This window comes from Rhyacophila brunnea, unplaced genomic scaffold, assembly GCF_057557595.1.
Source record: "Rhyacophila brunnea isolate RB1 unplaced genomic scaffold, BYU_Rbru_1.0 scaffold_20, whole genome shotgun sequence".
Classification (NCBI taxonomy): Eukaryota; Metazoa; Arthropoda; class Insecta; order Trichoptera; family Rhyacophilidae; genus Rhyacophila; species Rhyacophila brunnea.
The window spans coordinates 7,641,341-7,659,739 of NW_028232860.1; the positions used below are offsets into that span (position 1 = coordinate 7,641,341).

The 18,399-nt window shown below is 33.8% G+C and overlaps 1 protein-coding gene across 1 annotated transcript in view; it reads right to left on the bottom strand.

Moving 5' to 3' along the window:
* The window catches only part of side-IV (sidestep IV transmembrane protein), a 298,443-nt gene that overhangs the window by 30,993 nt on the left and 249,051 nt on the right, over nt 1–18,399 (bottom strand). The window contains exon 9 of the mRNA XM_085948535.1: nt 1,153–1,312. Coding sequence (XP_085804661.1) covers nt 1,153–1,312 — 160 coding nt within the window. The remainder of the gene's footprint in view (nt 1–1,152; nt 1,313–18,399) is intronic.

The window sequence follows — 18,399 nt, forward strand, 5'->3', positions numbered from 1 at the left end:
GAACATTTAAAATATGTATAGCAAATGATTTTATTTCATTATTTTTTTATAAATGAAACTGTTTTTATATAGCACAAATGCACTTTATTTTAAACACTGAGTTGAGTAAAAAACTTTCCCATTGGTTCAAATCCATAAAATAAAATAAAACATTGTCCTTCCACCAAGAATTTGACTGTAAACAAAACTGAGATTTGTATTTGGAATTGTTTTTATTATAAAAAGGGTGATGCCATGAAAAAAATATACAATAGTTATAAGTTCTAAACCTACCCAGTCACAAAACATATATGAATCGGGTTATATTACACAACAATAAAACTAAATAGATAAATAGGTTTCGTACCACTGGTGCAGTAGTATGTTCACAAATTAACTTAACATTTCAGGCATCAAAAGCAAAACGACGATCGTTGTTAGCATTTCTGGCCATTATCAAAAACAACGATATATCTTTGCGTAGCATTCTAAGGCATAAAGCCCATTGACGCAGCGAGTGCGGCGCTCGCGCAAAATTTCTACAAGTGGCGCGTAAATCAACGAAAATACAACGTAATCAAATACGCCAGCGCCCACTGGATTTGACGACGCATTTTACGCGCGCGCCGCATGAATCATCGTTTTTTCGCGAATCACCGCTTCTCGGCGATACGAATGAAAGAAAATACAATGGAGTCCATTCATTGAACACAGCGAGTAAAAACAAGCTGCGCGAGGCATCGTCGATCGACGGGCGGAAAGCAATTATTTAATTACAGAGAAGTCATTGTTTTATTTTATTGCGTGTTCAGTTTATCGCTGGTTGAATAATGTCAACGTAAATTTTAATTACGAGCCCCGAAATAATATAATATTTTTATTGCTTTGTTATGAGAGGCGCTGTAATAATATTTATTTTGTGCTGCTTGGGCCGCTTATAACATAGGTGAAGGGTAATGCGCGGGAAGAGACGTGTGATTATGGTTATGAATAAACACTGCATACGCGGACTTCGCGCGCCCGACGCGTCCTGTGGGCATCATCGCTAAGGGTTAATAAGTGCAGTGAATTTAATTATAAAATCTTCAGATAAGTAATATTATAATAGTATTAAAATATGAGAACGCTTAAAATACAACATATAAAATACAAATATTATTTTCAAATACTTACATCTGACAACCAAAGCAACTGGATTACTGGTTCCTTTCCCCTCGGCATTCGCAGCGAGGCAGGTAAAGTCACCAGCTGTTTTCCTCGCCACGCTCTGAAGCACCAGGCTCTGATCGCTCAGGATTACTCCAGCCGAGACGTTATGGTGGATTTCTTCACCCTGAAATAAAGAAAATAGTTCGATTACTTTCAGTAAACGATGGCAAACGTTATTATAAATACATTATGATTACACATACGTATTATAATAAATAATATTCCAGCTTTCCAATTATTAACAGCATTATAACAAAGCACGTGTCTCCATGTTATTGTGTAGAGTTCTATTGGGTTAGGTTGACATCTTTTTCTATGTTGATTATAGTACAAAAGGGTGAAAAAAAATAGTATTTCAGAAAAAAACTATAGTACAGGAACATTTTTCGTCTCGAATCCTTCAAAATTATAGTATTTTACATTTTTGCGTATTCAAAATTATAGTATTGTACTATAATTATAGTACGGTTGGCAACACTGATTGGGTTTCATGGAAAGTTAAACGTCATAGACAATTTATTATTATTGAGCGTAAACCAAAAACTGTGATACGTATATTATTTCAATTCCGGTTGTTAAAAAAAATACTTCATGGCTGTTGAATGGATGAAAAGTAACATCCAAACTCTTTCAATTATTGGTTGTAAACTGACATCGTTCAAAATTATTTAAATGGATACCTACTCCAATTGTATAATTTAATGTTTTTTATCTTGAATCAAAGTTGTCAATGGAATATTATTGTTTTGTAGCATGACAGTGACAATTATTATTTAGTTTATCTACATACTATATATATATTATCTACAAAATATTGTTTTTTTTTTATACATAATACAAAGGCCCATTTATTCGAATACAAAGGCCTGCTATATTATATCGAGCGCAACACCAGTGTCGCGCTCGTATTTAATAAGGAGGCCTTTGTATTCGAATAAAAGGGTCTTTGTATTATGTTTATGAACGCCCCGAGCTAATGAGTAAAAGCGTGTATGGTACACTTTTCTGTCGGCCGCTACATTCTCAAGCCGCCGACACACATGTTTTTATGACCGCAGCCAGTTTTATTTTCTAATTTATATCGCGAAATTATGCGTTGACTCATTAGCTCTGGTCGTTCATAAACATAATACAAAGGCCCCTTTATTCGAATACAAAGGCCTCCTTATTATATACGAGCGCGACACCGGTGTCCCGTCTGAAACGGGCCTTATAGACATGAGACACTGATACAAAATACCTAGGTATAACACAAAATGAATTCTACTCTCGTTACGAAAAATGTTACCACTATAAAGCTATTTTTATAGGCGTATTTACGTTGACCTAAAAATTTTAATTCGATTAAACTCACTGACACAATTATTTTGTTGGGAATACTTAAAATGACTTTTGAATATATTTCAAAGAACAATAAAGTGAAAATGAATAGTCACTTAGACGTATTAAAACCATTCGCAAGGAGTGGTAATCTAAATACAATAAAATGAGCATATTTACGACTTCATGAATAAGTTAATTTCACAATAAAAGTCATCCGCAGTGTGGGTGTTATCGCATTATTCGAAAATACAATCGACATTCCGCTCTCTACAAAAGAGTCACCTCTAATAATATTATATTATTAAATTAATAATGAAACGGATTGTTTGGCTTTAGTAAAATCGCAATCGGGTATTTAGATCAGTGGTACTCATCTATCCTATTTTTAGACCAGTGTTTCTTAAGCTGTGGTACGCGTACCCGTGGGGTTCGCGAAAGATTTGAAGATGACTGATTCGTGTAGTGTTGCCAACTGTGTATGGCAGGAAGCAGTAGCGAAGGGTGGAGGTAGGCTGTTAAGATCCGCCATAAGTAGTGCACATTAAACTTTGTTAGGCATGCGTATTTGTTTTTATTGAACTAAGACTAAAATTTATAGATGGTCTTAGCTAGTTTTAAAAGTCAATTAAACCCTGCCTAAACAAAACCATAATAGTTTTGGTATACTTTGGGCGATACGGCAAAATTATGCACACTTTTTCATTCATACTTATTTGTTTTTGTTGGATTAAGAATACATATTAATATTACACATATTTTTGGTTAATTATTAAATTCATTAATATATTATTCAATTTATAAGATATCCAAAGTAATGTACATGATTTAATTCAAAATTGTAGATATTTTAAATATAGACAAGTATTTTTTGACTATTATTTATTATGGCTTGATTTCGCAGAGTTTAATTGAATTTTAAAAACTAACCAACAGCGTCTGTAAATTATTGTAGTCTTATTTCAATGAAAAAAATATGTATGACTGACAAAGTGTAGTATGCACTATTTATGGCGGATCTTAACAGCCTTCCTCTACCCTTTGCCACTGAGAAGAAGTATGCATTTATAGTACGCGAAAAATACTGTGTATTTCCGTATTATAAATCTCTAATTATTGTTCTAAACATTTCAGTTATCGATTGCTTAGATTTTAAAATAAAAAAAATATTCTATGAAAGAAAATCTGTCTCTAACTAAATGAATATCCAATATAACTACTTAAAGGATTTAAAAAAATGTATGAAGCAAACAGAGGGAGTTAATCATGGCCCCCACATCTTGAAGCGGGCCCCCAGGCTAGGATGTTTGGCGGGCCTCCCTACCTATCGCTAAAGGTAAAGGCAGTGTGACGCGCTACAGTAGCGTTTTCCATTGTGTACGCGGTAAAATTAAGGTGTATTTTTAGCGATTTTTCGTATTTTTAATATGTACATCCATTTGAATTACGGAGTTGTCGAGTATCGGCACACAGTTAAAAATTGTATCGCACAATCGAATGTTTTAATTGTTGAACTAAAATAGTACCGCAGGCGACTTTTTTTTTACTATTAGAGCAAATTTGTAGTCTGTGTTTATCTCACTTATCGGTCGACTCGTCACGCCGGGCCCTTCCTGAGCCCGGGCCCCTAGGCTAGTGCCGTGTCAGCCCCCCCCCCCCTTATGGGGGCCATGGAGGTAATAATCGGCAGAAAAGATAAAATATAGCTGAAGTCTACGATTATGTACGAAAATAACTGCTCAGTTCAATCGATAACAATAGAGAAATTCCGCTGGTTTGTTCATGTGCACCTTATTATTAAATATTAACTACCCCTTTCACTGAAAATTGAACGCCTCGAGCAATTAATCCAGATGTGGCTGACACATAATATTATTAAGTTAAACAGGGGTCAAAATATCAACATTTACACATTTTGTATGGCTTACTGGATATAACCTAAAATTTTTAGGTATATATTATTTTGTATATACATAATTTGAAAACATCTCATGCATATACACACTAAAAGTCATTTTGTAGAAAAAAATACGACACCCAACGAGACTTGAACCTGTATCTGCTGGATTCGCGCCAGTATGTTTTACCAATTAAGCTACGGGAATCTTATTGAATCACGACAATTTTAACTAGTAGTTGTTACAGGAAATGCTTAGGTACTTATCGAATTGAGTTATAATCTTAGCTATCGGTTTTAGTATATTAAATTAAAGTTGGTATCAATTAATTCATTATTTATTAATAACTGAAGTCGCGGATCACTCCATTACGTATTTTTTCTACAAAACGATTTTTTTTCTAGTGTGTATATGCATGAGATGTTTTCAAATTATGTACACTCTATATAATTATTGAATGTTACATTCTGAAATCTTGTGTCTTATTCGTAGAATAAAACAAATAGTTTATTATATATTTTGTAATTGATCTAGCCAATGTCTAACCAATTTGCAAGGTTTTGTCAATTCTCGCGAAACCCTAGTTGGGAATCATTGTATGTAGGTATAAGTGTGTCTTTTAAAATCTATGTTTACTGTATAAACTCCTACGTACATATTCATATAACTTATTAATCATTTCATATTGGAGTAATATTATAAAGGAACTTGTAAAGATTATATGGCGGTAAAGCGGTAAGTGTCTAAGATAAAATAAATAATGTAAGGTTATATTATTATGAATGATCGCCCACAGTAGCTATTGAGTTGATGCTAGAACTCTAGCTTATTGTTGAATGAATTATCGCGGGATAGAATAATAATTATTATTACGCTGCTCGAAAAAAAGCACATTGTTTTTCAATCTTCCTACGTTTGAATCCAGTACACAATCTAAAAAGTATGTTAAAATGTAAGTATCCATAGTTTGAACAGTGATGTCCCAAGGCAAAGTGTCGCTCTTTAGCAGATTCAAAATGCCGCCATTTTACATCTTAGGCATAAAGTCCACTAAAGCGGGTTTGCGGGGCGCTCGCGCATATTCTGTGTGAATCATCGAAAATACAACGTAATCAAATACGCCAGCGCACACTGGATTTGACGACGCATTGTGCCCGCCCACCCCATGAGTCATCGTTGTGTGGCTTCTCAGCGGCACGAATTAACGAAAATACAACGTAGTCCATTCATTGAAAACGCAAATAAAATCACGCTCCTGGAAGCGTCGTCGATAGACGGGCGAGAAGGCATTATTTAATAACAGTGACCTTTTTGTTTAGTTATTGCGTGTCCGACATTTTGCTGGTAGAATGAAGTCATCGTGAATATTAAATACAAGCCCCGAGAAATTTAATAATATTTTTATTGCTGGAGACGCTGATAATAATAATTATTTTGTGCTCCTTGAGCCCCTTATTACATAGGTGAAGGGTAATGCGCGGGTGGGAGGGGGCCTACTTCGTAGAGAGCTCACCGAGCGCCGCTTTGGTGGGCTTTATGCCTTAAATTACCAACCATATTTGGCGGTAGATGATGAGGTGACAGGTGAGTTGATAGAGGTAGTGGTGTATATGGATGTAGATGTTTATTGTCATGATGCAGAGTACAGAGAGTTACAATGGTAGGAGATGTGATCGAGATCTGTTTGTGTTGAAGATATTAATGAACTGAGAGACTTGATTCGAGTGGAATGATGGTTGACTACGTCGAGTGGAAGGCCTGTTCACACAAGACACACGTGTGTAGACACAAGTGTCTAGACACCGAAGTATCCAGCCACTCATTACTGCAGTGGTTATTGCAGCCACCCAATAGCTAATTTGTCACTGACGTCAAAGCCAAAGTTATATGTCCACGTTTTTGTTGCACGAGTCACATTTCCTTTATTGTTTTATTTATATGTACGCCTCAGTAGTGAATGAGTCAACGCATTTTTTCGCATTATAAATTATAAATACAAACAATGGTGTCTCTGTGACGCGACACAAGAGTATCTCCATCTGAATGCGCCCATTAATTTATGTGTAAATGGAGCCTCCTGAGTGTCCTGACACCGGTGTCTCATGTAAAGCGACTCGAAGCCTCGTGATGGATTCGATAAGTTGAGTGAGAATTCCAGCATTGTCCTACCAATTTATACAAATGCAGTACATATATTACAAGAGAATATATTGTTGCAATTACCAATCATAACATAACTTACTGATCTAGTTATGATTGAGGAAATACTGACTAATATTATCGCTGTATTGTTTTATTTTGACCACAAAACATCCATATTAAAGTGTGTCATTCATTTAATGAATACAGTATGATTGCTACATAAATATATTTTATTATTTTTTCTCCACTATCTTAAATGAAAAAGTAAATAACAATTCCCATTCTTAAATGGAGTTAATCAGTTTTTTCTCTCATTCTCTCAGGGAAACATAGTTTTGATAGAGCGTTCTTCCCAGATTAAGCCGTGGGTGCGGGTTCGAATCTTGCACATTGTTGGTTTTCTTGATTTCCTCATATTTCAGGCATCACTTAATCAAATTTGCAATACAAGCTTTCGTGAAAGGAGAATAAAGTTTTTACTTTGACTTTATATCAGCTATTTCAACAGTAGGTAATTGATTACTACTACATATTATACTGTTTATATTTTTCATAGCATTAATAAAAGCTCTTTTACGTTTGAGACTCTAATTAACACTCTAAATGGTTACTGGCTTATTCCAATAGTTGTATCTTAGATGACTTGTGGGTGCTCAGTTGATAATTCTTTTGGCAATAGTAAATAATTTATAATTTATAAAACAGTGAATATCAATGTTTGTTAATGTTGTATTATGCCGGGTCCACACTGGCAACATGTCGCGCGACATTCTTAATTAATGATTCTTCATAATTCTTAATTCATAATTCTTAAATTCCGCTCGATAGTTTTAAATTATTCTTTATATTCTTGTTTATTATCTTTAATTATTCTCTATTTTTTCTACTTCCTGAACAATTTGTCCAAATGGAGTTTGCCGGTTTGCATATTAAGCAATAGATATTCTCTAATGATGATTTTATATATCAATTAAATATTATTCTCAACAGCTTTTAAACATTGATGATAATATTGTTAAACATATTGAAAATTCAAATAGTGTATCTGCATTGAATTTAATACTCATTATAAACCGTTAATTACACATAACAGCGTACGTAGGAATTAATTAAAAAGCAATGTGTTAGGCACTCTGATAAAATACTTGTTCCAAATTGCCGATAAATTGTGGTGACCCTGCGCAATTGCAACGTCCATAATAAATTCTGGCGGCTCGCTGATTTGATGCATGGAGACGCGCTGTGGTGACCATTGTTTGCGTTAGCCGTGGACGCACCGCGGTCGTAATTATCGCCCTCATTGTGTTCCGCGAGCGATTTCAAATCAAATTATTTTGCTGTCCTGTACCCGCGTGGTCGATTTTCCGGTTTAACCGAAATGCTTTTCACGGCAATTACATCTTCATCAATTACTTCTACTTCTTTGCCATCTCTTTCATGATATTTAACAATCAACAAAGTGATCTGCATTTTTGGAACAACAAGAGCCCATATCTTAGCAATAATGCTCTTCCAAGGAAGAAGGCAGTAAGTAACTCGCAAAATTTGTGAAATTGAGTTATTAATGCCATTCGTTAGGCAATTTTGAAAACTATATACTATATTCACTTTAAAAGTACTATCACTCAAATATCGTTTAAATCCTTAATGAAAAAACGGACATCTGCTAAAATGATACACATTTCTTAGCAAAAAGGCAGTCATTGCACCTATTTATTGCAGTTACTGTTTGTTTATTATTACTTTGTTTGTATCGCACCGTTTTTTTCATTAATTCACAGTACAAACATTTCAAAAAAGAAACACATTAATATGGCATTTATCTCTCGAAAGTGTAAGAGTCGGTTACTGTCTTCTTCCTTGGGAGGGCAGTATACTTATTAGTCTTTTGATGATGACGGGGCTTTCCCTGGCATTCTCACATTATTCTAAAATACAGAAGGTATAAAAATACTCCAGTTTTCTGCGCATTGTGGTATATAATTAATAGGTCTAGCTGGGCTTTTATTATTTGTAACACCGTAGAGTTTTTGAAAAAGTCAACATTGGTTGTTATTGAAATGCATTAGCTTAGAGTATGAAGGATGCCTTGTTTGAAAATATTTGGGGGGGGGGGGGGGGGTGGTTTAATGACATCGATTATATGATGATGCTAAATAATAGCGTTTGTAAATGTGCATGGATTTATTGGCACCAATAGTCTGCAAATTGAACTATCGCTAATAATAATTATTTACACGTAATAGCTGTTCTGACTCTGCCAATCTCATTCTTCAAGGGTAAACGACACGCTTTGTTGTCATTGGATGGTGCTATTTGATAGGTTGTGAAAATCGGTAAACGTAAGTATGTATAAATGTAGTTCGTATTTTTTCCGGCAGGTTTGCCTCTATCGCTCTACTGCGCATGCGTAATTACGTCATGTCAATTATCTCGTGAAAATTCAGAAGTTTCTGAACTTTTTTGATCCATGCATGCAATCTTGCAACCTGCACGATACTACGTGTTTACACGCGCATTTTATTGTTATGGCCGCGATAATACGCAATGTCAGCAGTAAATTTATGAACGTGTAAAAGGGTTTAATAAATGCTAAAAGTAATCCAATTGTTCCTTGAGAAAATTTGGCGTGAATATCATACCAGATCAAGATCATGCAAAAGAACAAATGTGTATAAAATAGACGTTTGTTTTTATTTTCAATATTTAATCGATGTAAGTATACAAAAAATGACATAAGTATACTGAAAATATTAATTTTTCTATTATTTCTTCACATCTTTCTATTTGACAGTCACGAGAAAGCGAACAATTATAAAAAAGGTAATCGTCTAATTAGTCTAGATTTGTTTTATAATTTGTTTATTTACTTTGTAGTTGCGACATTATTATTTACGAATTGCATGCATCGAAAGAAAAGTCCACTGGCGTCACACATTTAATTGATTGTAAACCTAGTCACATTATGTCTGTGAATTTATTATGGATCAAAATGTATCGTCACGTAGGGTGTAGGCAATCGAATTATTATACTCGATTAAACTGGTTCAAATCCGCTTTGTTAACCCTGTATTGAGTTATTACAATTTTCATCATGGATTGACCCCGAGAGCAATGCATAGCGAGAGCAATCAACAATAAATATTTACATTAAACAATTACAACTTAAAATTATTAATATTGTGTAATTAGAATAACTGTAATAAATGAGAATCTAAGTCAGCGTTCGAAATGGGAAATTTCATACATTTGTTAAACATAATATAGGTATACATTTATTCTTCTTATAGTTCTTGGTGTTCTATGCATTTCTATGCATTTGAGATGATCATCTGTGCGTGAACTAGGGGTAGGTAGCAGTGGCGTGCGATGACTTTTGATGGAGTGGCGTGTGATGACTACAGTAGAGAAGGGTGGAAGTAGGCTGTTAAGATCCGATATAAAAATAATGCATACTAAACTTTGTTAGTCAAACGTATTTGTTTTCATTGAACTAATGGCCGTTTGTATGAGATTACCAAATTCTTTATAAGCTATTTAACCGGTTTTCCACCATATAGCGTATAGCACTTGTGACGTAAGCAATCTGACGTCACACGTCATTCAAAATGGCTGCTTTATATGTCACTTTCAAATGTCATTTTAATAATGCATTCATTACAATAAACGTTTGCTTGAGGCCCTCGTTCATTTTGTAGACTCTGTAAAACATTTGCGAACTTTAAAAACAGTTCCTAGTCGTGCTGTTTATTCATTTCATTCATTTATTCTTATTCCGTTTTGACATCTCATAATAGAAGTGATTGAAGTGAAGTTAGTCATAATATAACTGTATGTATTGTCATCAAATTGAAATGTTTACTGGGAATACTCTATCCTTTCGTATAGTAGAATTATAAAATAAATGTGATAAAATAGCTGATAAATTATTTAAATAAGTATAATAATTAATAAAGATAAATTATTTAAATTTTAAAATTTTAAATTAATAATCGGGGAATGAAATTTTATAAGTTTGGCATTATATGGGCGCCATGACACATTATGACGTCATATCGTGACGTCGCTAACCAACGGATTACATTTGCACTCATGCATACAAATGAGCTGTATTTAGCCTATAAAGTATCTGGGAATCTCATGCATACGACCCTAAGATTACAATGTGTAGATAGTATTAATTTATTAGTTTTGTAAAATTCAATTACTTTTTACTAACACTGCGAAACCATGCCATAATAGATCATAGTAAAAAAATAATCGTCCATCAATAATATTTCTGAGTTCTATTATACCATACACACTGTTGGGTATTTTATAGATATAATAATATTTTTTATATACTATGGTTTGGTTTAGGCAAAACATGACAATACGTATTTAATTAATTATAGTAATATTAATTTAACAAAAATAAATAAGTATAAATGAAAAAAATGTGCACTATTTTGTCGAATCGCTCATAACTCATTCGTAATTGATTTAACGTTAAGGTAGTAGAACCCCATTCTAATGGGGTTTTTTTAAAAACTTTCAATTACTTTTGTTTTAAAACAATATTTAAATACAAAACAAAATTGCTACCAATTTTTACCGTACTTCATGTACAAATAGTACAAATTTATAAAAAAAAGTATGAGAGTGTGATTTTTTATCAGAATTTAAAAGACTTAAAGAAAATCTAGTATTTTTCATATCGAATGGTTTCTTTTGTTACTTCATCTAGCATATTTTTATTATAAATATTCCGCAGCACTGGTAAGGGCACGTTGCCGATCTCTATGACAAAATAAATATAGACTGTATCTAAGTTATCAATCGCAGATTCTGATTCCGGTGCGTTATAGCAAATCTCGAGCCCTGATTTGTGCAAAACTAAAATGTAATTTATATTTTGATCAATAGGGGTGGCGCGTGTTTGCAACCCGTTGTTTACATTAAAACCTTTGTTTCCCCTTGTTCACATTGGCTTAGTTTCAAATGACATTCAAATATTTGATCAAACACGCCGATTTTAATTAGATATATGATACGGTGTAAGCTGTTTGTCGACAAAGCAAATCGATTATTTTGAAATTTTAAGTAAAATAATTTAACTAAGACAACAACATAAGATACACTAACCGGTTTAAATTGTTATTCAATTCACTGTGAAACAAAACAAAGAGAAGACAAATACCAAAGTTGTTCGACTCTATTAGATTTCATAAACTAATATTTTGACAAACTATTTTTTTAGACAGAGGATTCACATGATTTGAGAATGTTACATTTGTACCAATCATAGCACTCATCATTAAAAACCTTTTATTAATGTCATTAAAAATATAAACAGTATAATATGTAGTAATAATCAATTACATACTGTTGAAATAGCTGATAAAAAGTCAAAGCAAAAACTTTATTTTCATTTCACGAAAGCTTGTATTGCAAATTTGATGAAGTGATGCCTGAAATATAAGGAAACTATGAAAAAACAACGATGTGCATGATTAAAACCCGCACCCATGGCTTCTAGGAAGAGCACTCCATTAAAACTATGTTTCCGTGAGAGAATGGGAGCAATAACTGAGGAACTCCATTTAAGAATGGGAATGGTAATTACTCGTATTAACTTTACCATTGAAGATAGTGGAGTAAAAATAATAATATATATGTAGCAATTACACCACTCAAGATTAAATGAGTGATACACTTTAACATGTATGTTTTGTTGTCAAAACAAAACATTAGAGCGATAAAAATTGTCAGCATTTTTCAATCATAACTAGATCAGCAGGGTCTGTTATGATTGGTAATTGCGATAATATCTCTTGTGATATTATGTACTGGATTTGTATAAATTGGAAAAATAATGCACGAATCCTTCACTCAACCCACCGAGTCCGTGACGGGACGCACTATTAATATCACTAGTCCTACGTTCGACGTAGTTAACTACGGGTATCATTCCACTCGAATAAAGTCTCTAAGTTAAATTAATAGAATCAATCTCTTGATCACATCGATCTTACCAGTGCATCATTAGCCGCGATTATAATCTCACGTTATCATCTTTATTATTGTATTCAGTGTATTCATGTCATCATCATCATCATCAGCCTTAATCTATCCACTGCTGGGTGAAGGCCTCTTAAAGCTGCTTCCACTTCTCTCGGTTCTGTGCGTTGCGCTGCCACGTACTTCCGCAGAACTTTAGCATTTCATCGATCCATCGGCCTTTTGGTCTACCTTGCGGACGTTTTGTATCTTTTGGATACCACTGGATGTCTCTTCTTCTAGCAATGTGTCCAGCCCATCTCCATTTGAGGCTTTTAATGAACTCTATCACATCGCAAACCCTTGTCTGCTTATTTATCCACTAATTCCTCTTTTTGTCCTTTCGCGTTATGCCCAGCATGCACCTCTCCATACCGCGTTGTGCTACTCTAAGTGTTGGATCTCTATTTTACTTAGGGTCCATGTTTCACACGCATATGTGATTACGGTTAGATTATTCTTGTAACGATTAATAAACTCGCATCAAAAACAGCATGCGATTTTCATCAGATTCGAGATCAATTCGGAATCAATTGTTTTAGAAGCACCACAGCGAGGAGTGGTAAAATCGTAACGATATTGAAATATCGTAGGCACATATTAGCAATATAGGTACAATGAATGAATGCCAGGCGAAGTCAATTTTGCGTGCACTTAATTCAGAGCATTCAAGCACTTTGCATTTGTTAAAATATAATAACATTAACGTACCGATGCAGCAGTTAGCTGCATCACAGAATTCAATTATGGATGCAGTTTGCTGTTTTACCAAATGCCAATCACGGTTACCACCATTTTATGAATATCAACATCATGCCACATCCGCCGGATGCAATGTTAACACCACGTATGATATAGTATGGGACAATATATTGTTTAATATCAAATTCACATATTATATCGGAACCGTTTCCTCGTGTCAAACCTATCAGGAACCATTAGCGAGGGGTGCAAGATTAGTAAACGCGCTCCCTAAAGACATAGACATTTTCAATAATGTACTTTGCATTTTGTTTCTGAAACTTTATTTTTTTGTATAAAATTCTGTGTTTTTTGTTTTCAAAATTTAATTTTTCTGTATTAAATTGTACTTGTATGTTTTGATTGTATTTTTTTGTTATTATTATTATTTTCTATATTATTTTATTCTTTCTTGTGAGGGTAATATTAGTTATATGATAATGTAAATCTCATGTTGTGTACGTCTTGAATTTAGATTTGTAATGTCACAATGTTTTGTATCCTTAAATAAATAAATAATATTTGTACCTAAGTATAAAAAATACAGTTTAACGTTATACATGATTAAAATGAATACAATTTGATATGGCAGCGGGGTGTCGACAGAATTTACAAAACAATTTAAAGTTTTTCGTGTTAGGGTAAAACTCCGGATGTCAAAAATATCTACACCACAGTAGAGCAATTTAAAAATTGAACACAATTTAAAGGTTCCTGTCGGCTACAAATGTATATATATATATATAAGACCATCCGCCCATCATGGTGGTCAGTAGCTGGAACATCATGCAACGGTTGGTGGGTGAGAACAACCACACGCGATCATCGTAGATTGTTTACTGAGTATGAAGAGAGTTAAAATGGGGTTACCGTAGCGGAAGTAATAAGGTGAGGTAAGGTATGAATTCCGTTGCACAGGGGAAACAGGAGATTAATGTGCATCGAAAACGTCTCGTTGTCAGTCTAAAATTAGCTATTGCGTTGCTCTGCAGCGGCTGGTCGTCGTAATGGATGGAGGTTCTAAATCTAAATTAAATAATTATTATAATCGACCATATCCAATCCTAATAAGCTCATAATATGGTCTTAAGGTTTGTATTAACAGATTTTGTTATTACGAGAAATAGATGTCAGCTATTTGCTCAACCTATTAGGTTCATACTCTGACTCATACACAAATTGAAAAACAATAAGTGTACTTGCCAGACCCAGGATTCGAACCTGGGACCTACGACCCGATAGGCCAACGTTTAAGCCGCGCGGCCATCGTGGGTGTTAACAAATTAAATGCAGCAAATCAAAATGCATCAAATGAATAAATTCTTAATATTGATACTATCGACCGATGGTACCTCAAACCTGTATCCATCATATTCCGGTCAATGTGCCTTACCAATTTAAATTTAAATTATTTATCGTAACTACGAAGATATTACTAATAGATACGCAATTGCTGAAGTATTTAAAAAATCGTTAATATAGGCGAATGGATTTTAATAATGAGCAAAATTGTATATGAAATAGGTATCTTATGCACCTTTCGTGATTTTGTTTTTTTATTGCATCCTTTATAAGCTTGTCGACCTGTGATTTTATTACAACGTTTTTCTTAGCTCGTATTCTTATTTGTCCGGTGGTTCTTTGTCCGGTACAAATCTTGCAATCTTGCAACTTTTTTAGTTTTGAACAAAATCTAGCATTCTTTTCTGCCATCTAGCTTATTTTATTACCCTATCTGGAAACTTTTTGTGAATGCCAGTTGGCAACACTGCCTACAGTACCCTTCATCAACACACTATCTCTTGATAATGGCCTGTGTAATGAGACCGAAACGTCGAGGAAAAAAGAAAGAACGAGCGGTAAAAACCCAAAAATCTATTACGGTACTTAAAAAACTGTTAAATGTAATTTTTCAGTTTTTATTTAAATGTTTTTTAATTACATCATTCGATATTTATAGGAAACAACGCACATTCTACAACGTTTTTCTTAGCTCGTATTCTTATTTGTCCGTCACAAATCTTGCAATCGATTTTTAACTAACTTCCCGACTAGCTAGACATTTGAAACATTAGAATATATCAGAACACGATGCCAATGCATTTTTTAAATACTTTTAGCAATTTTTAAGTAGAATTGAATTCATTTTCAGTTAATTCTGTTTTGTATGACAAGTTATTTCAACACCATTATTGGTTGCTATCTGGGGTTCTAGCAACTAAATTATTAATATATACGTGCATTACTATGGAAATCAATATGACATGTCAAGTACAATTTTTTTTGATCGTTTAAGCTAGTCAAGTCAAGTTTATAATATGGTTCAACAGAGTTTAAAAACGTTGTATATAAAAATTTCTTTTTATCTTGTAATTATTTATAATATTTTTATAAAAAAGTAAAGACTATATTTCATTGATATACATATTATTTTTCCTGTAATAAGTTCCTGTGGTCAGGTTAAGCGTTTAGATCTTCTATGATTGGTACGTGTGGAGAAGACATATAGAAAAAGGCATAGGTACATAAATTTAGTGAATGGAAATATGAAGCGAATAAAGTATGGTCGTTTCATAGTAAACTGACGAATCTCCCTGACTCACACTTTTATTGCATATTTTTACGTCATTCCTGCATCTTCGATATGATGAGCAGGTCATAAATTGATAATACTATGGATCATCAATCTGCATACGGCACGGTGCAAGTGCAGAAATTGTGCACAATATGTAACCTTTACGACACATTTTTATAACTTTGTGTAACATATTTACGGCAGTTTTAAAAACTGTCAAACTCTACCTAATTTTTTCTTCAGATGATTGTTAAATTTGTCGTAATTCTGTGAATTTGTCATTGCGATTGTCTCTCAGATATCGAAGTCACCTTGTTTATCAGGATGATGTTTATTGATTGGTTGAATTAAAGTTTATCTCTCCAAGACACATTTACAGATATGAACGGTTTGGTGCAATAGCAAAAAAGCAGTTATTATTATATTTGATGAGTAAAACAATATTGTGCGTGAATAATTTTTGTTAAAATTATAATTTATTTATTTACATTTAAACTAAAACTGTATAACCTAAAAATTCAAGAAGTTCATAATATGGAAAGAGCAATTAAAGAAATAGTATTTAAAAAAAATAAAGAACTATAAGCAGTATTAGAAAAAATGAGATACGTAAACCATATTTTAACGGCCCACATGCTCAGCGTAGGTCAAAATGGAGATTTTATGCTATTTTCAAAGCATGATCCTGGACACTCCTTAAACGTTATAGATAATCTATTTATATAATTTTGAAGCCTTATTATCCTATATATTTATTTTAAACATTTGATGACTGCATAAAGAATTTTTATTACATAAAATAGTATTCTTTTAAACCTCAGAATCGTGCTTTGAAAATAACATAAAATCTCCATTTTGACCTACGCGGCGCACGTCCCCCCTTAAGAAATTATAAAACAGCATTCACATAAAATTATCCTCGTGTAGGTGGAGTATAGCAATATCCGTAGCAATTTGTATATTAAATAACAATTATTTTACGCCCAATTGGCATTACCAATTGCAGAGTAGTTCTGCATCTTGGGGAAACACAACCGGTGTTCCCAATTTATAAGACCAAAGACACACAGGTCAACACTGCAATTAGCTAAATATAAATTATGTTATCTGTATGTAAGCATGCCTAAGAGAAAGTCAGTTGGGCAACCATGTGTCATATTCGTTGAATAAAGAAATTGTTTATTATATCAGTAGATTGTATCAGACTGATAGTAATATAGTTAAAATCATTTTCATAATAACAATAAACCTACACAACGTGATATCTACGTATTTGATGAATGAACAGTACAATGGTAAATATATAATGGATATTTCGTTGCTTCTACTACACTTGTCATTGTTGGGTCTACGCCGTAGCTCCGTAGCACAAATACATCGTACGGAGTGAGAAGTACGACTATATGAGCGATCTTAGAGCTCAAGCCACTCCGCTAATAGAAACGTGCCCGAGGTAAATATAAATAAATCCTACTGAAAAAGACAGTTAGTGTCATCCGGGTGTTCGGGCGTTTTCGGGATGATTCGGCTCGCCTAATTCGGGGCCGGCTGAAATTGTATCACGTACCCCATTAATTTCGGCTGAGCCTTATGGCACCCCGGCCCGCTACGCCAATTTACTTTGTCTAACTTGGCTGGAGTGTTTTGTTTGACGAGTATGTCAGTGGTGAATACTTGAAGAGAATCATTTTAATTACGCACATTATTCACATATCAAATTTGACTATTTTTAATCATTATGATTGTGGAGCCTATAAGGCAGTAATTGAGTTTACAATTTGAATGAAATATAGCATCAAAGCATACATACTCGTACTATGGGAAACTGAATAATATTTCGATTTAACGACATTGAAGTTATTGGCCCCACCAAAACAGAACCGACCCGCACCATACCCAGTATTGATCGGGCGTATTACAGGTCAGTATTTTTTTATGACTAAGAATATCTCAAGAGCAGTTACCCATCACCGAGGTTAAGCTCATATATAATTAGACTGAATTTAAATGACTTTAAGTTAAGAGTACCCATAGAAAAGAGGAGCATGTAGATAAAATACTGGCAAAAAACTGGCGAACACTCTAAGCGAAGAGAACTTCACGTTAGAACTATGACGCCGCAAATTTCATACATGCAACACAATTGGTCTTTATGGCGACTAGGTCGGATGGTGCAATAGGCCCTAAAGAACCGACTTAGGCAGCTCTTCCCGTACATATTTAAATGAATTAACGACAATATTTTTCTCAGCCTGGCATTGTTGACATGTCTATTGTAGTTTCAGTATTTCCACTGATAATTTGAGAAGGATTTACGAAGGTATGCAAGTCTATGCTTTCATTTTCATTCAAAGTTAGCGACTATTTCCCCATGGAGGGCGCAATACAAGATTAGAAAAATTAGCAAAAGTGCATAGAAATATTTGTTGAATATGTGGTATCGCGAAAGAATAATTTTTAATTGCATTTAGCCTTAAATACAATTGAGTCACAGGC